This window comes from Gracilinanus agilis, chromosome 2 (genome assembly GCF_016433145.1).
Source record: "Gracilinanus agilis isolate LMUSP501 chromosome 2, AgileGrace, whole genome shotgun sequence".
Lineage (NCBI taxonomy): Eukaryota > Metazoa > Chordata > Mammalia > Didelphimorphia > Didelphidae > Gracilinanus > Gracilinanus agilis.
The window spans coordinates 48,610,221-48,637,349 of NC_058131.1; the positions used below are offsets into that span (position 1 = coordinate 48,610,221).

The following is a 27,129-nucleotide window of genomic DNA, read 5'->3' on the forward strand; positions in this document are numbered from 1 at the left end:
TCCAGCTCATTTGACAGATGAGGAACTGAAGTGACTTGCTCAGGGTCACCCAGCTAGTAAATGTCTGAGGCCACATTTGAACTCGGGAAGATGAGCCTTCCTGACTCCAGATACCAAGCCACGTCTTAGTCCCAAAGTCCCTTGGAGCTCTAAGTAAATCTATGACCCTCTGATTCAGTTAGAAAATGACATTATTTTCATATGCTAAAACAACTCCATTAATTTTGGTTTTGGTAATCTAGATATAATAAATTCTGTTTAAAGGAGAAATTTTATATTCTTCCACAAATCCCTCACAGAAGATGACCTTCAGAGGTTCTTTGGGACAACATCTTTTGGAAGGTATATAAAGTAAAATATCTAGGGGACCTCCATTCTGGCTGTGATCCCAAGCACTGCAGTGGTGGGACACAGGTGTCATGGAGTCAAATGTCTGATGCCCTGATGATGCCTCCCAGCCTCCCCATTACTGCTGCATGAAAGTCACTGGCCTAGGATGTGGGGTGGGAAGGAGCTATAGGTTTTAAAAGGGGAGTGCAGGAAGCAGGGCAGTCTCTTCCACTCTGGATGTACCTTTCTCCCTGGGTCATTGCCTTGTTCCCTCTTATCTCCCAATCTCTGATAGGCTGTGGTTTGGAGGTTGCCTGCAATGGAAGACTGGATCTTTCCCTAAAGCTAGAAACCTCCTTTCTATCTCCTCGCTCTCTACTAATAAATGCTTATATATGTAGTAATAAGCCTCCAGATTAATTTTTATTTATAACAAAGGCATTATGATGTAGTAGGAAAGTACTATCACTTAATCTAAAACCCCTACAAAGCACATAGAAGGACCTTACTTTAATATCATAAAAAGCATTTATCTAAACAAAAAGCAAGAATCATACATAATAGAGAGGTCCTAAAACATCTTCCAACAAATAAGGCAGTGAAGCAAGGATGCTCACTCTCTCACCTATTATAATTCTGGAAATGTTAGCAACAACAATGAGACAAGATAAAAAAATTAAAGGCATAAATATAGGTATAGAGTTGATGAAACTACCTTTATGTGATACTGCTATGAAGGTCTACTCAGAAAAACTAGAAGAATAAGCAAAAATATTAATAAAGATGCAATAACTTCAGCAAAGTGTCAAGATAAAAACAAACCCTCAAAAATCAGCATTTCTCTAGAACAGTTACAAGACCCATGATTCAAATAACCACAAAATTGATGTGAACAAACAGCTCTCAAAATAATTGCAAAGTGTTTACAACTACATGAAACAGTGCTCAAAACTGCTAATAATAAAAAGAAACACAAATCAAAATAAGCCTGAAATTTCACCTCATACCCTACAAATTAGCAAAGATAAGAAAAATGGCAGTAGTCAATGTTGGAACTGTTGTGGAATGATAGGCACACTAAGACTTTGTTAATGGAGCTGTGAAATGATAATAACATTTTCAGAAGCAATTTGGAATTATGCAAATAAAGTGACTAAGGAAATCATTGATAAGGGGAAAGTCCTCATATACATCAAAATATTCATAGCAACATTTTTTGAGATAGCAAAGAATTGGAAACAAAGTAGATACTCATAGACTGGGGAATGGCTAAATAAATTGTAATTCATGAATTTAATGGAATATTCCTGTGCTGTAAGGAAATGATATATGGGATGAATGAAAAATCTATAGGAACTGATGCAGAGTGAAATAAGTAGAATAGAGAAAATGACACACAGTGACTGGAAGAAGCTGAGTTTAGACCAACACTTTACATCATATTCCACAATATGTTCTAAATCAGTGATTCCCAAAGTGGGCGCTACCACCCCCTGGTGGGTGCTGCCGCGATCCAGGAGAGCAATAATGGCCACACTTTTTTTGTATTACATTCTATTCTGAGTTCAATAAATAGTTTCATAATTTCCAGGGGGCGCTAAGTAATATTTTTTCTGGAAAAGGGGTGGTAGGCCAAAAAAGTTTGGGAACCACTGTTCTAAATGGTTATACAACCTTCAATTGAACAAAGAAATCAAAAGTAAGCATAAGATCATAATGATCCAGTAGAACATGAATGAAGAGACATGAGAAGATACCCTAAATCACCCCTTGATAAAGGTGGGAGGTCCACAAGTGTTACACATCACATAGGTTTTAGGACTTTTTCAATGTATTGATTTTCCTCCTTCTTGTTCGTTCTCTCTCTCTCTCTCTCTCTCCCCCCCCACCTTTTAAAAATACTCTTTGTTATATGGAATAATTCTCCTGGGGACACTGAGGATAACTGAGGATGCAAAAAAAACAAAACCAAAAGAATCAATAAAAATTTATGACCTAAACTAAGAAGAAAGCACTTGTCAGAAGACTGGGTGCTTAGTAATCAATTAATAAACCCACAAACACAAAACTAATAGAGATCTTGCTCACAAAGCATTTACATTTTAACAGAGGACTATAATATATATAAGGCAGGATGTCCTGGGAAGAAAAGATGAATATTGTTCTAGGTAGGCATGGAGACTTTGAATTGAGCCACAGGTCTATAGTAGACTGCCATACTCTTTCCAATAGCCTCTCAAGAGGATAAACAGCCATGATAATAAGGATGCATGAATACAGGGCATCTTAAAAGTTTCAGTGTAGTTGGAAACTATGAAAAAATGAGTCACATGGCAGAGACTGTAAAGGCAGCCCTTTGTGGTCCACAAAGCATTTGACATACATGATCTCATTTGAGCCTGTTACCATCTGTGGGTCAGGCTCAGCTTTCGCCTTATTTTATTGACAAGGTACAAAGATGAAAGGGGTGTATGTGACTTGCCCAGGACTACACTGCTAGTATGTCCTTGAGGTAGGATTTGAATCTGGGCTTCCTGATCCATACAGAGCCTAGCACTCCTCCAGGCCATTGGTGGATAGTGCTAAATATTTGATTTGGCTTTTTAAAAAGTGTATTGTAACTTTGAGGAATATTTACTTTTTTTAGTTATATGTCCAATTCATTGATCTGCTTTTTCTCTATTTTGTTGATATAAACATTCAGGGATATAAATTTCCCTCTAAGTACTGCTTTGGCTGTATCTCATAAATTTTGATATGTAGTTTCCTCATTGTCATTCTCTTCAGTGAAATCAGTGATTGCTTTTATGATTTAGTCTTTGACACCCATTTTGAAGAATTAGATTATTTAGTTTCCAATTAATTTTTTTTTAATTTTTAATTTTTATTTTTTAAACCCTTAACTTCTATGTATTGGCTCCTAGGTGGAAGTGATAAGGGTGGGCAATGGGGGTCAAGTGACTTGCCCAGGGTCACACAGCTGGGAAGTGTCTGAGGCCGGATTTAAACTTAGGACCTCCTGTCTCTTGGCCTGATTCTCAATCCACTGAGCTACACAGCTGCCCCCCAATTAATTTTTAATTTACCTTTCCATGAACCCTTATTGATTACATATATTTTTGCATTATGATCTGAAAAAGCTGGATTTATTTTTTCTGCATTTGGTTGTGAAGTTTTTAGGCCCTAGTACATGGGTCAATTTTTGTGTATGTACTTTGTGCTACTAAAAAGAAAGTATATTCCTTTTTATCCCCATTCAACTTTCTCCAAAATATTTACTTCTTTTGAGTGAAGCAGATAGAAAGCAAAAGTATACTAAAGAGGGGCAGCTAGGTGGCTCAGTGGATAGAGAGCTGGGCCTGGAGACAGGGGAAGGTCCTGGGTTCAAATCTGGCCTCAAATACTTCCTAGCTGTGTGACCCTGGACAAGTCATTTAACTCTGTTTGTCTAGTCCTTATTGCTCTTCTGCCTTGAAACTGATAATACAGTATTGATTCTAAGACAGAAGGTATGGGTTTAAAAAAATCACTAAAGGGTTACTGACTTTGGGGTCCAGCTACCAACCCTAATTCTTGTGATAAGGATAGCTGTCCTTAAATCACAGCAAAGAACACTCTTAATTTAATGAGATGTCTGCTGAGGTGTTCAGATATTTAAGGCATTCAAAGGAGGTAATGGGAAAAAAGATAATTTTTGGTAAAGCTATAACTAAAAATACAGAGATTTGGGATGGGGTTGGCAAGATTACTGGGATTTTTGATCCTGAATGAAGGGAAAAGCATTTATTAAGTGTTTCACATGGACATCACTGAGCTAAGGCCAGAGATTCCACAAATCAGAAAGTAAGGCAGTCCCTGCTCTCACAAAGCTTATATTCTAGAGAGAGGGAAAACATACATAGGTTTCAGCTGCCAGCCAGATGGAAAGGTCCCATGGCCCTTAAGAGGCAATGGACAAAGCAGATAGTAACGTATATTCTTTAATGTCATTTTCACTCATAGAACTGTATCAGTTTTTTTTTTTTAAACCCTTACCTTCTATCTTAGAATTAAGACTGAGTACTAGTTCCTAAGCAGAAGAATGAAAGGGCTAGGCAATGGGGATTTGCCCAGGGTCCCACAGCTAGGAAGTGTCTGAGCCAGATTTGAACCCAGGACCTCCCAACTGGTTCTCTATCCACAGGGCCACATAGCTTGGTTGTGGGGCTGGGGCTAGAACACTGCTATTCCCCAGGTCCTCAGGTTTGGGGTACTAGGCTAGCTTCATTGGGGTCTGAGAGGAAGAGTTTGTGGCAGCAGTTAATTACTGTCTCTTCTTCAGGCTGTCTTGCTGTTTCAAATGACTACCCAAAAGCATAAAGCCTAAAGGAACTCTTTTTCTCTCTTGAGATTGGTGCGTTTAGGAACTCTATTTTCTGTTCTGTTTATTTTGATATTTTGCGCTTTTAAAAACATTTATTTCCTTTAAGTTCTCAAGGAGACAGCAGTTTCTGACAACCATTTCCTATCTGCTAAGAGTTAACCCTGTTCATTTAAAAAACATGGCAATTCAGATTTCCTCTTTAAAAAAACAAATGACATTACAAATTTGATATCGAACTAATCAAATTGGCTTTATTTACATTTAAATTCATTCTGATGCATAAAATATAACTTTGTAGTCTTTCCTTTCAGTCTCTGTCAGGATTCTCTATCCATTCTCACCAATTTTTTTTCTTATATGTTGATAGAAAGTCTGTTTTCTCTTCTGGATCTGCTTTTTCATTATGCATTCTTTCCTAAAGGTCTTTCCAAATTTATTCATATTCTCTGCACTTGTTGGTCTTAACCACATTATAGAATTCTATTACATTAATGTTCCACAATTTTTCTTGCTGTTTCCCTATTGTTGGACTGTTCAATAGTTTCCAGGCTTTTGCAATTACGGATAATGTTGCTATGAAAGATTCTGGACAAATAACATTCTTTTTGTTTTTTATAGTAAATTTCATTTAATATCTTTTATGGTCTATTCCCAACAATGAAACGACTGGGTCAAAGGATGTGATTACTTCCCTAATTTCTACTAAGTATAGACAGACTATTCTCCAGAGATTCCACACGTTTTCAATTTTGCCAATAGCAAATGTGCATGCTTATTTCCCCAAAGATCCATGAATACTGAGTTTTGTTTCTAATTATTTTTGCCATTTTAATGGGTATGGGACAATATCTCAGTTTTTGATCTGCATCTTTCTTTTGTAGCAAGGTTGACCTTCATCCAAGGGATTAAAAAAAATAATGTGTGTTTCTTCTGTAGCTCTAAGGCTACTAAGGAGCATCTGGGGACTCCCCTGAAGATTAGTCCTGAGATACTGTATGTATATTCTGTGAATTCTGTACATGTGAATTCTGACTGGCAAAGAGTCTTCAGAGGGGAGAGATACAGAGAGAGGCATGGACTTGGGATGGTAAATGAAAGAATTCCCTGGAGCCACTGATGTGGGTAAAGCCTGAACCCCAATATATCCTTTGACTCTCAGAGACTTCTAGGAGTGGACGTTTTGGGTAAGATCATTGGTAAGATCATCTTTTCTCTCCTTATTGGAGCTGAGATTTCATTTCATTCCTGAGTCTTACAGCCCTTTTATTGGAAGGTATTATTCTATTGCTTCAATTAATCTCTATGACTTCCCTAATTTCTGTTTTAATGCTTACTTGGATAAGTATGTTTGCTTGATGTTTCTAATTGTCTTTTGTGTAATAAGTATTTGGTGGTAAAGCAACTAAATGAAGAGATCAAGCTAACAGCAAACCTCTCAGACTAGGGCAGGGCCTTTTTTCGCCCACATCAATCAGAGTAAATAGCTTTTATTCCTAACCCCAAAAGAACATCATATCCCAAGACTGCAGAAATCTGATAAGTAACAGAAAGACATAATTATAGCCCCAAACCCTTCTTGAAGATAAGAGGGCAAAGTGACTTTCCAATTACGGGCTCTTATCCACAAAGGGGGTGTTGCAGTGTGCCTTGGAGTGGAGGTACTGCAGATCTCTTTGTAAATCCATGCCAAATGCATCTAGGACTTTGAGGCCTGGTTCAACCTGCTACTCTCCTTCTGAACTTTTTCTATTCATATTTTTTGACTTCACTCATTTGGACTAGAATTTACTTTGAGAATTTTTAATACCTAATTAGACATATTTAAAATATTCTACCTAGCATGCCTGTTGTTACAAATGTTTTTCCTAATCTGTTATTTTTTCCTTTAAATTTTTATTTTGGTGTTGTACAGGAATTTTTTATTTTAAAGGAGTCAGGCACATTTATCTTGTCCCCAGTAATCCTATTTGTTGAATAGGAAGAAAAATCTCCTCCCCACCACAAATGAGATATTGATATTATTCCATTTTATAGCATCATTCTTAGAATTCAGTAATAACTTTAATAGCTTCTTCCTGAGAAGCCAGGCGGTGACAGTATGAACTGTAATACCATGAGGAGTCTAAGAAGGGGAAGCAAAGCTTACCTGTCATTCTGGAAAGACTTTTAATTGTGACAGCTGAAGGGAGGGCAGAAAAAGGACTAAGAGAATTTATTTCCTAAGAGAACTCACTTTAACCCTTATATTTTGAGGAAATGTGAAGATAATTCCTTAATGATTTTAAATGGTACCCTGAAAGAATTACATGGTAGGACTATTTTTCTCTGAGCTAAAAAGTCATGGAGAGATGGTGAAAGCTGACTCTGGCTATGAACTCTCTCTATATGTATTTACATATGTGTGTATATATGTGTTTTTATATATGTACATGTGTATTTATATATGTACTATATGCATATGATATATATGTATATATATACATATAATAATACCCTGCATCACTGGCCTGCTATGGCAAAGACACAGAGACAGAGTATTTCTGGAACATGGTGAGGGGAATTGCAAGTAAAGCGTGAGAAGATGGGAAGGCAGGCCAGAGGAGTTTGTGCTGGGTCCTGGAAGTGCTATACTTTGCAGAAATCACCTTGGCAAGTAAGGAGTGGATGGAGCAGAGTGGGGAAGAAACCATGAGGGAGACCAGTTAGAAGAGGTTGCCACAGTCCTGCAGGGGGTTGAGGAGTGGAACAAAGGGGACGATATGAGAGATTTGGGGAAGGGAGAAATGCCGTGCCTTGGCAACAGATCAGATATTTTATTGTTTGAGATTCTGTTAAGAGAGAGTGGGAGCCAGTAACCTTGATGTTCATGTAGTAAGCCCAGGAGATTAGGGAGTTTGATAAACAGAAATGCACAAATGCTTATTACCCAAATTGTACAAATAATTAAGATTTTCTTATGGAGAAGAAACCACCTGCTATGCTTCCTGGCCCATCCTGCCCCAATCCCAGCTTTGGTGATGTGCCTCAGGCTAGGTACAGAAAGCAGCTGGAGGACATCTTGGCATGAAGACAGCAGGCTTGGGATGGGGGTGGGCAGAGCAGGAAGTGGGGTGGGTTGGTTGGTGAAGGGTGGGGGTGGGGTACTTGGCAGGATGGGAGTTCTACCATCTCCCTTGACCCCCAGGACTGCTGGCTAGGATTGTCCTTGGTCACCCTGAGCTAACACTGACATTGTCCCTGGCTGTCCTTAGTTGTTCCCTGAACATCAGTTATTTCTGGGTCACTATTCTTAATAGCCATGGAGGCACACCCCGCAAGAAGAATGTCAAGTCTCCTTTCCTCTATACTTAAAATACTAATTTCCAATTTCTCAAACATCTATTATATGCATGCTAAGTACACAACACCATGGTTCCTCTCCTTCCTCCTTTACAAGGAAAGAACCCTGAACAGGATTTGTCTATCCTGGCTCACACTCTCAAGCCTCTGCTTGAAAGTAACCTGGAGCTTGTCTGAGCTTGTTTAAAGTGATGTTTAATCTGTGACTTAAAAAGTAATAGAAATATTCTAACCTTTATATAGCAAGATGATGATGCTACTGGACTATTTTTTTAAAATTTCATTTTCAGTAACAAATTCTCGGTCCTTCTTCTCTTCTCTCATGCATCAAGAAGCAAAGAAAATCTAAACTTAATACAAATGTGTGGAGTCACACAAAACAAATCTCCATATTAGCTAGGTTTACTGGATTCACTATTAAGGGAATATATGCTCCAATTTGTTTTTAATACTGATGATAAATTTAAATAGTGTTACAATTGTAAGAATTTCTGAGAGGGCTGGCCATGATTAGAAGCCTAACTTTCCTTGGCTATTTAATCATTCCACCTAGCGTGGAGATCAAACTCCAGCCCAAGCTTTATAAGCACCAACCAATTAAATTAATGGACCTAGAAGACAACTAAGCTAGTGGATAAGACTTGGCAGGAAGCACTTAATTCAAACCACAGAATTTCTTAATCTGTAGGCCACTGACCCACAGAGAAGAAAATCAAATTTTATGTCACACAAAAATGAAAGTACTTTAATTAGCATGTTCTTTTTTTGGAGAGCAAGAAACATAAAACAGATTCACTCTGTTGAGAGAGAGAGAGAGAGAGAGAGAGAGAGAGAGAGACAGAGAGAGACAGAGAGAGACAGAGAGAGACAGAGAGAGAGAGACAGAGAGAGAGACAGAGAGAGAGAGAGAGAGAGACAGAGAGAGAGAGAGAGAGAGAGAGAGAGAGAGAGAGAGAGAGAGAGGAAGAGGGAGGGGGAGGGAGGGAGGGAAGGAGGAGAACAAGAAGAGAAAAAAGAGAAGAGACAGAGAAATGGGAGAGGAAGATAGAAAATCCAACAGTTGATTCTTTGTTTACATTTTCTGGAAAGATGGCATAGTTGAAAATGTGTTCGATTTAGTAAGAGGATCTGGTTCAAACCCTAGATCTGCCACTTGCTACTTTTGTGATCTCAGGTAAATCACTTATGAGCCTCTGTTTCTTTATCTGTAAAATGAAGGGGTTAGACTAGATGATCCCTAAGGTCCCTTCTACTTCTAAATCTATGATCCTATCATTTTCATTCAATTAATTGAAAAGCATTTATTAATCAGCTTCTCTGTGCCAGGCACTATACAAGTATCTGGAGATACAAATACAATAAATTAAACAATCCCTGTTCACAAAGAACTTATATTCTAATGTAGAAGCCAATGAGGGGATATACAAATGTATACAGAATAAATATAAGAAGTATAAAGCAATTAAGTTCAAAGTAATTAATCTGGGAGGGAAAGCACTAGCTAGAAGGTGGTGCTTGAACTTCATTTTGAAGGAAGAAAGTGATTTTATGAGATGGAGGTCCCTCAGGAATGGGGGTACACCCAGTGCAAAGGCACAGAGATGAGAAATGAGTGTTGAGTGTAAGGACTTGAGAGAAGGCCAGTTTTTCCTGATCAAAGAGTATAGGAGTCATGTCCAATAAGACTAGAAAGATGACAAAGAACAAAGGTTGTGAAAAACTTTAAAAACTAAACAGTTTATGTTCATTCTAGAGGCAAATGGAAGCCAGTGGAATTTATACTAAAGGTAGAACTTTTCCAGTGCTCACTGGACCATTTGCAATTTTGATTCTTCTGAGATTCATGACTCAAAGCATCACTAACCCACAACCCCCCACAAAATGTGGGTTTTTTCCTATATGTGTAACCCTGGGCAAATCACTTAACCCCTAATGCATGGTCCTTACTACTCTTCTGCCTTGGAACCAATACACAGTATTGATTCTAAAATGGAAGGTAAGAGTTTAGAAAAAAATAAAAAGTAGGCTTTTAGAACAGTTTGAGATCACTGCAATTGCTGCCCATTTCCCCAACTGTGATCTGGTCTATTTCTTCTTGGATCAAATATAACTTTCTTTGGCCATTTAAAGCTCTTCAAAGATAGCTCCAACCTACCTGGCTAAACTTATTACATGTTATTCTATGTTATTGCAGGAGGCCTTTCCTGGTTCCTTCAGTACTAGGGTCTTTGACCCCAAAGATACCTTTTTTGTAATTATGTGCATATATATGTGTATGTGTACACATACACATATATATGCACATAATTACAAATATACAAATATATATATGCATGTTGCCTCCCTTTGTTAGAGATTTTAAAGCTCCTACTCTTTTGCATCTAACACTGCCCGAGGAGTCACTATGGTATAGCAGCCCTTACTAAATGTTTGTTGATGGAATTTAAGCTCTCTCTTCATATAGTATATAGGTGTTAAGAGTGTAGAGGTGTCAATGATAATAGATTCCACTAGAAATATTAGAATATCCTTAGATTTCTAGATATTGTTCTCCTAGTTTCACCTCCAAAGATAGGATGGATAAACCAGCTTATCTAGATCTCATTAAAACTCCTTTAGGCTGACTTCCAGAGCTGCTTTTCCCTATACTATGAAGAAGTCTTTGTCAGACTCCTTTTTAGTTCTGTACAAATTAGCTTATGGCCATCTTATCCTTGGTGGCCATGTCTCTCAGCTTTGTAGAAGACCCAATGTTGGCTGGCTGGCATGGTTGCAGGGCTTGGTTGCTATTTGGAAGCTACTCTTCTAAGACCTCTAGTCTCTAGGCCTGGCTCTCCATTCACTGAGTTGTCTGGCTTCCTCCTGGATAATGATTCTTTTTTTTTTTTTAAACCCTTACCTTCTGTCTTAGAATCAATACTGTGTATTGGTTCCAAGGCAGAAGAGTGATAAGGGCTAGGCAATGGGGGTTAAATGACTTGCCCAGGGTCACATAGCTAGGAGGTGTCTGAGGCCAGATTTGAATCTAGGACCTTCTGTCTCTAGGCCTGGCTTTCAATCCACTGAGCCACCCAGGTGCCCCCTTTATAATGATTCTTAAATGATCTCTCCTTGACCTATTTTCCATGTCAGTTGTTTTTGATATCACATATCTCTCTTATACTTTTTCTTGTTTTCCAAACTTTTGATTTTTCTACTTATATTTCTTCCTGCTTCATGGAGTCATTGACTTCTGTTTGATTCACCTGAGTTTTCAGAATTCTGTTATGTAGGTAAAATAAAAAAAAAAAAAACAACTCAAACTATACTCCAGGAGGCTGTGCATCAATTGGGGAATTTGGAAATGGATGAATAAAACTGTGGTACAGAATTGTAATGGAGTATTGTTATTTGTAAAAAATGACAAACGAGATCATTACAGAAAATCTTGGGAAGTATGAACTGATGCAGAGTAACATGAGCAACAAATTATACAATGCACACAAGAGATGGAAGTTTAGAAGGAGGGAAAAGCAACATGGTTTTGAAAATACTGTATAGGATACATTATATACATTTGATTTACAAACAGAGGAGGTGCAGAGTTTCCTACACAAGCTTTCTTGTGTTCTGCTATTGTTATGAATATAAAGAGTCCAATGGAGACATATAGATGCACAGTGATGTTGGTCATATGTATCTGTCTATACCCTCTTCAGCTGCAGTTGATGGGAGGAACACCTACTCCTATTGCCCTTGACTGCTGCTGTAAGTTATCCCCTTCTTTCTAACAGCTGCCCGAGTAAGGACCCTTGAGAGGTTAGATAATTGGGTAACCTTTCCAGGTCCAACCTGGGGTTGGGTAAATTAATACTGGGTAAATAATTAATAATAATTAATAATTTATTTGCCTTGGATAATGTTCAGGATCTGATTGCGCTTGACTCCCCAAAGGCCATGATATACCACTCAGGAAGGTACTTGTTGTTGAACACTATCTATAAACGGGGAAAGGATAACAAGGTCAAGGATTGGGGATTGGAAACTATTGATATATTATCTATAAACTAGTTGACAATCAGGATTGGAGGCTATTAATCTGGTGGAAGCTGGAGATTTACTCACTCCCACTATCTCTGGCTGGACCTGGCCACAGCCAAGCCAGAGAATAGGGAAGGCTATTGATGCAGATGTATTGATGGTCTTATTCTCTCAACTTTCTCACTACTAGTGTTGGTGATTCACTAGCTCTCACAGTCTATCAGGAAATATTCAGATTTATTCCTGCCCTCTTCTTCTTAGACCTCCCTGCCGCCCTTCAACCACCCACTCCAGAGACTTCCCAGTCCAGAGATCTCCAGAGAGACTTCCTAAAAGTAGCTGTCAGGGGTATTTATACCATGGGGTAAACTGACATTTGCCCCTGGCTCATGGCACCTGGGAACATTCTGAGTCTTTCAACTGCCATCCCTGTCAGTCAAGGTGGCATCCATCACTTCCCAGATAATGAATAGTGTTATCTATGCACATAAAAATGTTCATTTTTTTAGTTTGAAGTTCAATTTCATTCAATTTAATTCTTTTATAAAGTCCCAAAGTGCTAAATATGGGAAGCACCAAACAATACCATAAAGAATAAAAAAAATCTTAATTTGAAGAGAACATTAATGACTAATTACCAACAAAGGGGCCATTTTATTAACTGACAGTCTGTGTGTACAGTCTGGTACTGACTGGTTCAAGCAAAGGTAAAAATCAATTACAAATTAATAGAAGAATGAAATATGATTTTTTCTTTACAATGAGAAAAATTAAAATATGAAAGTACCAAACCCAAGCAGATTTCCAATTAATCTATGACTTTATTTGGTGACTATAGTAAATAAAAGCACAAATTCCAGTTTCTAATTATGGCCAGTTAAAGGAATGAGACAGCTGGTGAGAGGAAGGTGGCAAAAAAGAAGCCCACACCCATGTAGATGAGAGAGACAGACTTGAGTAGAGGAGCTCTCAGAGGCTTTTGAGGGAAAGGATTGGTATAGATTAAATTGCTTCTATTGGTTGTTTATTTACTTGGCCAAATGTTTATCACAAAAAAGCTCAGTATGGCCCTTTAAAAAGGTGCTTTACTCTTTAGCAATTAGCCACAATTCTGAGGGCAGTCCTCAGGATGTTTGTATAAAACATTCAGGCTACTCAGAACCAGTCCTGAATCAGACTGAGGCAGGTGCTAAGGAAGCAGCCTGGTAACAACAGCCCAGGCAGTCTCACTGAACAAAGGACTTGGGGTCCATAGTTTTTTTTTGTCTGTTGGAATTCAGACTTGTGATTTCATCAGCATAAGAAACTTGAAAATTCTTCTACCAATATAGATTAGCCACTATTTAGTCCCAGAGAGTCACTTAGGACACTGGAAATTAAATAACTTGCCTGGGGTCACACAATTAATTGAACTGAATAAGCATGGAGAATTCCTATTACATGTGAGGTACTGTACTAGGCACTAGGATACAAAGGCAAAACGAAATAGTCCTTGCCTTCAAGAAGCTTCCATATCACCTGGAAAAACAAGTATGTTGTTGTTCTTTCATTTTTCAGTCATGTCTGACTCATTATGACCACAAGTATACATAGAAGTGAATAAAATATCGTGATTGTTCGGTTGTTTTCAGTCATGTCTGATTCTCTGTGACCCCATTTGGAATTTTCTTGGCAAAAATACTGGAGTGGTTTGCCATTTCCTTCTCCAATTCATTTTATAGGTGAGAAAACTGAGGCAAACAGGGTTAAGTGACATGCTCAAGGTCACACAGCTAGTGTCTTCCTGACTCCAGGCCCAGCACTCTATCCACAGCATCATCCAGCTGCCCAATACAAAATATATACAAAGTTAATTTCAGGGGTGATTCATAGACCTAATGTGAATAAATGAATGAATGAATGAATGAATGAATGAATGAAGATCATTTGTCGAGTACTTGCTATATATCAAATATGGAGCTAAGTGATGGAGATAAAACGAAATGCAAGCCAGGCCCTGCCCTCACAGAGCTTATGTTCTTAATAGTGGGAGAAAGTATGTATGGGGGTGCCTGCCTGGGAAAAGAGTCTTGGTCAGGGAAAGCATAGTGACAGTGAGTAGAGCTGAAGTGAGGCTGACTGGCATGCTCTTTCCTGAAGAAAGTAGAAGCCCTGCTAGTACACTGTTGGTCTGATTATGGTGTCTAGAACAAGAAGAGCTGGTGTGGGGAGAGACAGCTGGTTATGAATGGCTGGAGAGGATGTGAACTATGATCTGGGGGAGGATGAGCTAGGTATATTTGTGGCTTATTCATTTACCAATCAGGACAGCTCTGGCACAGGAAAGATAATTTGTTAATAATGAACAGGATTTCAGAGAGCACAATGGAAGAGTAGCTCAAAGTAGGGCAGGAATACTGGAAAGACAGGACAAAAAGGTATCATATAAGAGGTAGGTGTCACATACCTAATATGTGACAAAGGAGACTTGAACTCAGGTCTTCCTGACTCCGAGCCCAGCTCTCTATCTACTGTGCCATAACACCATACTAAATATAGTTGCTAAGTGTACAGTTTTCTCTTTTCTGGGTCAGTACAGAAGAGTACACGACATACAGGCTACTTGTTCCAAGAGATGGGCAATGCAGAGAAACTATGTTAAGGTTAAAAAAACCCAAATAACTTTATATACAACAAAATAATTAAAACAGCATTTTTTTTACAGTGGCAAAGAACTGGTAAGAAAGCAAATGTCAATCAATTAGGTGAATGTGGTACATGAATGGAATGGAATATTATTGTGCTATAAGAAATGACAAATATGATCAATACAGAGAAGCCTGGAAAGGACTTACATAAGCTGATGCAAAATGAAGTAAGAAGAAAGTAAGAAGAACCAAAAAATTATTAAGAAGCACCAATAAGTAAGTAGAAGTAAGCAAGCAGAGTAAGAAGAACCAGAAAACTAATATAAACAATGACTATAACTATATATATAAATGTCAAGAGCAATAACAAACTCAAAACTCGTAAGACTTGGCGGGAGATCAGAGAGGGAGAGAATTTGAGACTTAAAATTCTTTTTTAAATGTTGGAAACTATTTTCACATGTAATTGGGGGGGGGGGGAAATATAATAAACAAAAGCCAGAAAAAAAATACAAAAACTGCTAAGACTTGTATGATATGATGCAGAATAGAGTGAGAAAAATCAGAAGCATTAATTTGCTATCAACAGTGTTATTAAAATAACCAACTTTGAGAGTTGAAAATTTTAATCAGGCCAGAGCGATAATGATGAAGACCAAATATGCAGGATGGGATATACATTTTTGGACATAACCAATGAGGAAATATTCTGTTTACATGAATATTTGTCATAGAATTTTTTGTTTTTCTTTTGTTTTCCATTTGGGAGAGGAGATGGTAAGGAGAAGAATGATTGTTAATTTAAAACACTTTAAATAAAAATAAACCCCCTGAATACTTGAAATTATGGCTAAGCTTTTCCCAAAGAAAAGATATAAGAAGACATCTCTTCTTAAAAAAAAAAAATCCTTCCATTTTGGAAATCTAGAGATATTTAGAGTAAGATTTCATTTTTCATTTCTCTAAAAAAAAAAATACTACGTCAAATCCCACAAAGCTTCATAACAGCTGGTACTTATCAGCATCTGTACCAGACTACAGAAAAAGAACAGATGGAGAAAGATTTACAGTAATTGGTAATTCGATACTACGTAGGGATTGATTTTTAGTTAAACATATCCGTAAGCAAGAATAACTAAACCAAAAAACACATCCTAATAGTCTCTGTATCAAAAATCCATGGCAAATTAATTTGAAGCATAAATATACTATAACTGGGTTATAAAACAATGTGTTAGTATACCAATAAATTTAGTTCAAATTATCTCCCTGGAAATTTTGCTACATGCAGTAAAATCCTAATAGAACAGGGTTAGGCTACAGAGAGTTATGACTAACACTTGTCAATAGTATTGTGACAGTATTAACAAAGAGTCCCACTGTTTTGGAAAAGCACTGAAGAACTGCTGACTTGCTAGTCTGTCTAGTGATTGTAACTAACAGGTTAGGAGATAGATAGCAGTATACTATAACTGATTCTCATAGAGCTGTTCACCATCACCTCGTCACTTAGTGTAAAGAAAGAAAAATAGAAGAGGGGCAGATAGGTAGCACAGTGATAAAGTGCTATGCCTAGAATTGAGAGGACCTGGGTTTAAATCTGGCTTCAGACACTTCCTAGCTGGGTGACCTTGGATAGGTCTTTTAACTCCAATTGCCTAGCCCTTGATCAATCTTGTTTTTAAATTGATATTAAGACAGAAGATAAGGGTTTTAAAAAAAAAGGAGTAATATAAGGTCAAGATGAGGCTGGGGCATTCAGGTAAGGATAACATTAAAAAATCACATAGAAGGATTACAGGGATTTCCCCTGCACCACTGAGCTGGGAATATACTTTAAGATTGGCTATCACTGCAGAAAAAGGGCTTTAATTTCACTTAAGGGATTTAAACAAGCTACCCCATCCATACACCTGGAGTTGGTAATATGAATTAGAAACCTTGGCATTAGCCAAGGCTATGTTTATGGTTTGATATTTGGAAGAATGAGCCCCAGAAAGATTAATACTTTGAGAATTGGTGGAATTTGCTTTGAAACGCCAGAAGACTATTTTGGAAATGTTGCTAATTACAGTATCTGTCTAAAGAATCACCTCAACAATCTAATGGAAACAAGTCAGTGTGCATCTTCTAAAGGGCTTAGTTATGAACCATTCCAGCAGCAGAAGGCTAGCATAAAGGTCACAAAAGAAATGGAAGACGTTTTTCACTGGAGGGTACACAGCCTGGCCCAGCTGGGGCAGAGTCAATGACATATACAGGCAAAAGACAGAAATGATGATCCAGCCTGGGATAGTCAGAGCCCCAGATTCACACTTACTATTAAATAACCCACCACATTCAGCACCTTGTGACTACCAAGTAGTACATAAGACCCAAGTGGTGGGTAGAAGACCCAAATTTAGTAATAAGGAAAACAAAGCTCTTTATTTATTTAGCTCTTTCCTCCAAGATCAGCAGGTTTCCTTCTCACTTCCTTCTCCACAGATTCCCTCCAGGCTATTTCTGGGCCTTGAGGGCACAGAGCCCAGCAATCCATCTTTTTTCTTCCCTTCATGCCTACCAGAGTGCTCTGCACATAGTAGCAGGGACTTAAAGGTTCCTAGAATTGAAACAGTTCAATCGCCCTCTGAGTCACAGACTTGGGGTCTTTAGACAAGGGGGTCAGCTGGAAACACAAGAACCTTAAGCATGACTGAAAGCATGATAGAAGCAGTGAAGGAAGAGGGATGGGCGTGTGGCTGTTTAATAAATGCTTTCTGAAGCTGATGACGGATGACTGTAATGTGGTCAACCTGGTGGAAATGTCGAGGAGGAGGAGGATTTGTGTGTTTCCATAGTTTTCTCCTGGGTAAGCAGTAAAATTCACAAGTTTTACTACAGCTCACAGGCCAATTATTAAAATTGGTGCTGAGATCATTGCTTCTAATTTAGTCTTGGGTTTATGCTAGTGGATACATGATGAAGCTATAGTCAAGAGCAGATATGGCCACACCTAAGAAGAAAATGCTAAGTCTGCTGGTTCTGATCCAATTGAAGGGCCATTGGTACTTGTAATAAAAGGAAGAGAAGTACAGGTCAATATTTCAGCCAAAATGTTTCCTGCTGAAGGGTATGCCTTGTGTAATCTGACACAAGAGAGGAACAGGAGGCAAGCAAATCTAGTATAAAACCAAATACTCAAAACTCCATTTGGGGGGATGAACAACAGAAGAACACCTACCAGGATATTTCTTTTGTGAGCCATACCTGACCACCTAGGGAAGCTACAGCAAGCTTGATTTTGTGGCTATGTATAATGTAGTATCCTTTATAGATAAGCCTGGGTCACTCAAGTTGATAACAATGAACAAAAATAGACCAATTTATTACATTAGACATCCTGCCCCTACTAAAGCCTACTTCCAATGGCCTATTTGTTGTGAAGATGACTGGGTTCTTGAAGAGTCTGCCAATTTGAGTCAAATTAAATAGCATTTATCTGGCACCCATTAAGTGCTAGTACAGTGCTCAGTCTAAGGATACTCAGAAGGCAAAACCCAGTCCTTGTTCTCAAAAAGCCCCACAGCATATGATATAAAAGATGAGGGGGTAATCTGGATACTACCACTATTAGGCTGGTTATTATTAGTAGTAATCTGAGATATTAATCTGTGGGAGCTTTGGTTTGGTTCCTCTGATGGCTGGTGCAGGGACACCCGAGTCCTGCCACCCAGCTGGATGGTATAATAACTGCCCTTCTTTATAACAGTGCCCAGGCAGGATCCCTAAAGGTCAATGGATGGGTAACCCTTTCAGGTCCCACCTGGGATTGATTGATTATTGGTATTGAGCTCTATCAGCCTTGGATAATGTTCATCTGACTGTGTTGCTCCCTTTCCAGAGTGACAATGGAATAACTACTCCAAGAAGGCACTTAATAACTTTTATCTATGTTGTTTAACAAGGGAAAGGAATGATCAGGAATGGGTTGGGGAATAAGTGACCCTATCACTAAATCTATGACAATAATCCCTCAGGACTGTAGGCTGTTCAGTAATGCTGGGCTTGTTCTTCACCTCCTCTGGTTCAGCCTGGCCACAGCCAAACCAGAGTAAGCAAACTATTTGGATGATGCAAATACTGATGATGGTTTTTCTCAGCTTCTTACTGCTAGTTGTTTGCTACAGCCTTCAGGAAATTCCACCCTTTACCACCCTCTTCTTCTTCTCCTACCCACTTCCCGGATCCCCCCGGGCCCAAGATACCTAAATATCTAGAGATGGTTTAGGTGCCTAAAAATCTAGGGATTCAGAGAGAATCAGAGGATCCACAGGTCAATCAATGTTCAAGATCAAATGTCCAAGGCAAGAGTTTAGACAAAGCTCAGCCAAAGCAAAGCCAAGGTCCCAAAAGATAAGGAGTCCAAGGGATCCCTATCAGAGGCTGCCCAGGGTATTTATCCTTTTCTGCCCAACTGCCTTTCCTCCTGTCCTCATGGTCTCTGGGAACATTCCGATGTCCAACTGTCTTCACCTGTCAATCAAGGTGTGCCTCTCAACTCCCAGAGCTTGAATATGACACATACTGGGGAAGACAACATGAAAACAACTATGGACAAATAAGACAAAGAAAAGCTAAGCTGGAGATAATCAACTGAAGGAAGGTCTTAGCATTAAGGAGGATGGGGAAAAGCATCCTGGAGGAGGCAAGATTTTAGCTAGGACTCGAGGTAAATTAGAAAATCCTAATGGCAGAGAGAAAGAGAGTATTCTAGGCAAGGAAACAGCCAGAGAAAATGGAGTGTCTGGTGGCATAATTACAAGGAGGCCAGTGTCCCTGAACTGCTGAGTATGTCAGAGAAAGTAAAGTCCAAAATGACTAGACAGACCAGGCTGTAAAAGGCTGAGAATTACAAGCAGATTTTATATTTGCACCTGTAGGCAACAGGGAGCCGGTAGAGTTGAACGAGTAATGGGGTGACATGGTTAGACTATACTTTAAGAAAATCATTCTGGTGGCTGAATGGAGTGGAGACTGAAGTGAAGAAACTGGAGGCAGGCAGAACTCCCAGCATGAGGTGATGAGGGCCTGCACAAGGGAGGGGTGTGAGAAGAGAAAAGGGAGCATATTCAAAAGATGTTATGAAGGAAAAATCTACAACACTTGTTGATAGACTGGATATGGTAGGTTAGAAATAGTGAGGGGTTCAGGAGGACACTGAGATTGGGAGCGGGGGGGTGGGGGTTAGGAGGATGGGGTGGCCCTCACTGTAATAAAGAAGTTAGGAAGGGGAAAGCTTGTTCCAAAGGCAGCAATGTGCAGCCCTAACACTGGAAAGGCACCGAGGATGGGCACAGTCCAATGATCTGCTGCACTAAGTCTGTGATGGCTCATCACTAGTTAGTGTTATGAATGTTTTGGTCACAGCAACTCCTGAAGACCATCTATCTGCTAGGCTGCTGAAGGACTGAAATATATGTTGGCAAATCCTCCCACAAAAATAACAGCTGTAATAGGGAAATGGACTTTGCCTGCTAAGTCTGCTTTCCCACTCAAAGTCTATTCCCCTATTACACAGCCCCATGTAAGAATGAAGTATAAAGAGAACCTGACAGAAAAGTACCCAAAGGCATGAGTCGGGTGAGCAATGCAATGGCTTAATTTTCTTTCTTCTTTTTTGCTACCTAAATGATAAGAATCACTGGAGGACAAGACACCCCTCCATCCCCTGCTCTACAAACAGAACAGTACAGTACAGGTGCCCAGGAAGGACAAGTAGTGCTACTTAATGGCTTGCAATGTGCGTTAAATGGCTTCTCTCAGACAATCCTGCTAGAAAGGTGCTATAGGGATTATTCTCCTTATTCTACAGATGAGGAAATAGAAACTCAGAGGGGAGAACTGGCCCAGACTCACTCAATGTCCAACGGGATTCAGATTCCCAGTTCTCCTGGGACTCCAGATCTGGTGCCCTTCTCACTACACTACATTGCCATCCATCATCATAGCCATGATGTACATGTAGGAGGTCTCTCCTTTCTGTGGAGGACAAGGGAGTTCTGAAGGATTCTGCTGTGATTTGAAGGAGAGGGGAACAGGTTGGGTTACCCAGCACAGGACCACTTTGTTGCCCTTTCACGAGCCCCCTACAAACACCACAGTGACAAGGTCACTCCATCTTCTCTGAGCCTCATGGAGCCTTTACAAGGTATTCCAAAGCTCATATGGGTCTGTGATATCATCAGTGGATGTCATTCCCTTCAATAATGCAGATTGCCTAGTGGAAATGTGCATCGGCCATGGGTGGGGGGAGTGCGGGGGGTGAAGGGGGAAGGAGGAGCATGAATCATGTAACCATGTTAAAAATGAATATTAATAAATGTTTAAAAAAAATAATGCAGATTGCAACCCACCCACATCTGCCTATCTTGTATAAATCATGCCCATACCTCTAAGTTCAACATGGGGGGGGGGGGGTCCATTCCGTGTAATGAGTGAAGCTTTCCTCAACTTCCCTTGATATCAAGAGACTGCCCATTGGTAATCTCTCTTACCAAATAACTAACTCATCTCCTTTTTAGCTCACCCTTTTTGGGGATGATATCTTTTATTCCACTAAAGGAAAATGGCAATCTATTTTAGAGGTACCAGAGTGCTTTATGGGGTTCAGGATAGGGACTAGACCTGTGATTTCAGTGGTATTATATACAGAATTCCCATGTAAGGAAACTCCCTTTGCCAGTATAGATCAATACCTTCTCTGGAACTTATAGCCTGAGGCACCAAGAGGTTAAGGGTTCTGGGTCCTACATCCAGTATGTCTCAGAGGTGGGATTCAACCCAAGGTTTTTTGGCTTCCAACTCAGTTCTCCATCTCTACCTTATGATGCCTCTCCCTACTGTCTACAATGGCCCACATATACATTACCTCATTTGATCTTACACTTACCCTATCAGTCCAGTTGTGTAGGCATTCTAATTATTATAGCCCCATTTTACATGGAGAAACTAAAATTCCAAGTGGGTAAATGATTTACTCAAGACCACACAACTAGTGAGTGACAAAACTGGGACCTGATCTCTGGCCTGTCAACTCCAAACCAAATGCCTTTTCAAGGATACCAAAAACACTGTCACAATATCAAGAAAGCAGCCCTATTATCTCTGTCATGGGAGCTCTAACAACTCCGAAATCTCTGAGAGGGGCCGGATTAAACATGAACCATTGAGGGCCTGTCTATGCACCATAGGGAAAGAAGCCAAATAACCACTCGTCACCAAGATCATTCTCCAGCAAACTGAAAGATCCATGAAACTCACCTAGAGCTCGAACAATCCTCATCAGTGCTTCTCCAACTTTCATTCTGGTCTCAGGAGGGAGCTTTTTGGTGCTATTCCCATACTGTGCCAGCAGAGATGGAAGGATTTCCTCAGGATATACATCTGCCAGCAGGGCAACACCTGGGGAGGGAAACAAAAAGATTCATTTCTGTGCCTGAAAAAAAAAAATGAAAATGGAGACTTTAACATAAACCGATGATGATATGAACAAAGAGAGAAGTACAGCTTCTGCTGGTGGTCCTCAATCTTTTCAAGTATGGAACTCCATCAAAAAAAGTCATGACTTCCCACACAATGGCAGTTGAGTTCTAAGTATCCAAATGAGTGAAAAAATACATGACCACATGGTAGTGTCTGGTATATGTGTGGATTTGTAAGTTATCTTTTGTTTATCAGGCACCACCTATTATGTATGTATACACCACTTTGGGAATACAAAAGCAAAGTCTGTGCCCAGAGTTAATTATTTGGTAGATTACACATTTGGGGCCAGTTGTTTTGGCTATTCTGCTAAAATACTTGGCAACTATATTACTAATTCACTTGACAAAAACATGGGGGCTATTATGTCTCCATTATAATTTAATAGCTATGGAGAAGAACTGTATTTCTAGGTGTTATAAATCATGGTACAAACTCTCCATCACATCATCCCATTCCACACACCTCTAACTTATCTAAGACTGTTCTCAAGTTGACTCTTCCTCTTTTTCCATATTTTTCAGAATGAAAGGAATATTCTTGACTTCTTTCTTATTTTTTAAGGCACAAGCCATAAAACAGGAATAAAAGCAAAAGATTCATCCAAAGATGATGGCAGTAGCACAATTCCAGAGACATCTTTTTAATTAACAAGGAACTGAATCTATAGACTACAGATCTATGGACCCCATACAATACTCTACAGCCCCTAGGAATTCGTATCCCAGAAGTTGGGATCCACTGAAAAAGGGCGAATATAATTCCCCCCTTCTTAAAGCCACTTTTAACTTGTTCTCTCTCTTCTCTTCCCACCTTTGTCATTCTGCCCAGGTGGGGCAGAGGAGCACATTCAGGAAAAGAAGTCAGGCCACCCTGACTTTTGTGGTTTACTTACAACTTGACCAAAGTAAGTTAAGCACTTGCTGACTGAGGCAAACTTAAAGCTGTGCTGATTTTCTATCATAATTTATTTATATTCATTAAACTTCTTTATAAAATATTAATCATTAATGCTGCTATCCTTTATATGACATCCACATTCTTTTTTCATCAATAATTTGTATAAAAAGATCAGGTTGACATTGTTTTAATTGTACACCATCACTTTTAACTCATTTTAATTCTTCATTTTGGCAGTACATTGACTTTGATCTGGCTCTCATAAAATGGTGTCTGATTATACCTAGATGGCTGATTATGGAATGACTCCTACATCAATAACAAGGTATTTCTTGCCTGCTAAACTGTAATAATCTCTTTCATTTTTGTGGCATTACAAAGAGCTTGTCACCTTCAGAACTTCTGTTCCTGCCATGGCAGTGGCAGGACGGTGATAGAAGTTGGAGAAGAGGCCACAAGTTTCTCACATCTGTAATTGCCAACAGATGTTGTCATCAGATGAGGTTCTAACATGAAGAGGACCAACAGCTAAATTCATGTTCAAAGAATCTGTAAATGATGTAAATTTTAGCACCCTGTTCCCCCAGTTCTACTACTCCTCCATCTTCATTGCAGGAGTGGAATGGGGCTAGACAAAACTAAATGCTGTAGTTTTCTTTTTTCCATGGATTGCCATGGCCAGAGAATGCAATGCCAAGTAGGCCAACCAACTGAGATGAGTCTCCTTGTGCATAGTGAGGTTGGTCTTTATTTTAACAGACAAAATCTATTGCTAGAATTATATTGAAAGCTTTTCCAGAATGTCAGAATCTTCTAGACCTTGAGAGCCACTGGCACTGCCTTTAAGAACCCAGTGTCCCCTTTGATGAGGAAACAAGGAGAGCTTTGAGGAAGAAATGTATTATTAAAGCTTTTCAAAAACTATGCAAAAATACTTTTGAACACGAATCATACTTTGACATTTACTTCTATTATAGTATAGCCAAAAAAAAAAAAAAATCCAAAATGGCCTTAAGGTGACAGTGTAGAATGGGTAGGGTTGACTGAGACAAGAATGTGTGCGAATATAAATAACACCTAGAGAGCCATAATGTTGACTGTTGACACAAGAGAGGAAGGAAAAGGAAAACATGTAGTAATTACTGAATCTCTGGAAGTAGCTACTAGTCTCCTCATAGGAGTGAGTTATGTTATAATTTACCTTGGGTAAGAAATAAAAAATGATTACTTTGTTCATTGTTTGTTGGTTGTTGTTTTTTTTTTTAACATGCCTACCAAAGACCAAAAAAGCAGATTGAAAATGTTCATTAACTAGTAAAATACCTAAAAAAATTAATAGGAAAAGCTCCTTCTTCTTTCCCAAACTATAGTAAGTGCTTCTCCTTTGACCAGGTAGGAACAGGAAACATGCTACATAATGCCTAAAGACCAGCCCATGTGTGGTGTTGGCAACAGAAGTTCTACAGTGTACTTCAGAATCAGCTTCTTAAAGTTTGTAACCAACATTCTGCCTCAGGTTACTTTCTTTCTTTCTCTTTCTCTCTCTCTTTAAGCACTGATTTCAAGGCAGAAATGCAGGAATGACTAGGCAATTAGGGTTAAGTGACTTGCCTAGGGTCACATAGCCAGGAAGAATGAGAACCCAGAAACTTCCACTTCTAGGCCTGGCTCTCTATCCACTGAGCCACCTAGCTGTCTTCCGTAGGTTACTTTCAAGCCTACCCAAAAAGAAAGTGCTGATCAGTAAGATAGATGAGGATGGCCATTTCTTTCTGGTTTGGGAAACAAAAAACCCCAAAGCTGGGATCAGCTTTACATTTGCCCTTCAGGAGGCTCTGGAATGATGCCTGGTCATTCCCCAAAGTTCCACATTTTTCTTTCAGCCTAGCAGGTGCCCTGATGATTGCTATTATGTGAGGCAGTGACTCGAATCCTAGGCAAGGGCTGCCTGAGAACAAGTGATAATTGTGAAATCTGGCAGAAACAACACACCAGCACTTAGCAGCAGTCACTCATACAAACAGTGAAGCCACAGCTACTCTGCTGATCTTGTCAATCAGTCAATCAACTTTTATTGAGCATCAACACACATGCCAGACAGTATGCTAAGCATTAGGACTGTAAAAAGAGACAAAAGAATGTCCCTGCTCTGGAAGTACTCACAACCTAATGAAGATGTCCACATGCAAACAAGTATGTACAAATGAGCTATCTACAAGGTGAACTGGAAATAATTAACAGAGAGAAGGCACTAGAATTAAGAGGGGAGGGGAAAGGCTTCCTATAAATGATGGGATTTTAGCTGGGACTTGAGGGAAGTCAGTAAGTGGAGATAAGGAGGGAGAACACTCTAGGTCTGAGCAATAGCCAGAGAAAATGCCCTGAGTAGAGAGATGGAAGGTCTTGTTCATGCCAGGAGGCCAGTGTCACTGGATGGCAGAGCGCATGGTGGGGAAGAAGGCATAAGAAGCCTGGAAAGATGGGAGGGGGCTGGGTTATGAATTGTAGGATTAGGGAAACTGTAGAAGGCAATGTAGTCTCCCTAATCTCTGGTTTTAGGAGGGACACACACACAGGCTGGAATGGATGGGAGGGGCAGGAGCTTGGACTATTCCTTCACCTCCCCCCTCCCTCTAAGCAGTTGGAAGTCAGTTAACCTTTTGGTAATGGAGGACAGTCTAGCTTGGTAATATGGTAAGTGGGGAAAGGCTAAACTCCTTATGATAATATCTTTCTCTGTATTATATCCCCATAGGACAGAATTGGTGAAGCTTGATGTCTAGAAGCAGCTCACTGGCTTAGAGGTCAGGATCTACTACAGAGCCACTAGTAAGAGGAATTTGGCCAATGGAAGATATGAGTATTTTCCCAAATTATCTGTATCCATCTGTTCCTAGATGATAAGGGTTTAATGATAACAGAAACTGGAAGGGGGAAATGGCTTAGGATTGATAGGTAAGGAGAAAGCTACCTAATACAGCTATGTCAAATAAGCAGCCCCTCCCCCAAAGGGGAAATGTATCTTGAATGGCTGAACTCCTCTCTAAGCCTCTATATTATTCTTTCTAAACCTAGAGAGCTAAACTAAGGTAGGCTGTGGTATTGCTTGAAGGTCTAACAAAGTAGAACAGCTTTGGCTGTCGAAGCCTGAATGGCTCCAGCAGCTATCCTGATTACCCCTCTGCTCAGATCCAAGAGCAAAGAGAGTCAGGAACAGGATCAGCACCAGGACCCAGGACCCAAGATCCAAGACCCTGCAAGCCAGGTGTCCTGCCTTTTTATACCAGGACTCCAACTGCCTTTAACTGTCCCCTCTCTTAGAGTTCTGGGGGGCATTATGGAATTCTGTGCTGCAGCTTGAACCCCTCTCAGCAATATGGATCCCACAGTATGCCAAACAGAGCATTTTGTATTTGATCCCAGAGGTCATAGGGAACCACTGGAGTTTACTGAGTAGGGGGATGGTAAGGTTGGAGCTGCATTTTTTGAAAATCCCTTTAGGGGCCCAATGGAAGACAGATGGGAATGAAGAGAGACTTAGGGCTTGCAGAAACCTCCTCTCCCTCTGTAGGCTATTCTAATAACCTAGGCATGAAGTGAGAGGGTCTGGAACAGAGGTGAATGGGCAGGTCTTGGCCAGAAGTGGGAAGAGGAGGGTGGTGAGAGATAGTGAGGAATCCAGGATAACTCCTATGTTGTAAGTCTGAGGGCCTGGGAGAATGATGGTGCCCTCTATAAAGAATAAGGAAGGGGAGGAAGGAGAGCTTAGTGGGAGAGATAATGACTTTCCTTTTGGACATATCAAGACTTAAGATATCTACTTGACATACAATTTAATGAAAAGGTCCCCCAAAGCTGTGAAATGGCAAATGGCAATGGAGTTGAGTGGATGGAAGTATAATCTGGCATTACTTACAGACAGTCCAGTGATCACAAGATTCAATTTTTAGACATTTTTATTCAGAAAAAGAAATGGGAAAAACTGGAATCTGAAAGGCAAAGTGGCAAATTATGTCAGACTGTGCA

General features: G+C 39.6%; 1 protein-coding gene across 1 annotated transcript in view; it reads right to left on the bottom strand.

Moving 5' to 3' along the window:
• TANGO6 (transport and golgi organization 6 homolog) overlaps positions 1-27,129 on the bottom strand; it is a 214,771-nt gene that overhangs the window by 73,992 nt on the left and 113,650 nt on the right. Inside the window, exon 15 of the mRNA XM_044663151.1 lies at positions 21,982-22,122. Within this exon, the coding sequence (XP_044519086.1) occupies positions 21,982-22,122 (141 nt within the window). The remainder of the gene's footprint in view (positions 1-21,981; positions 22,123-27,129) is intronic.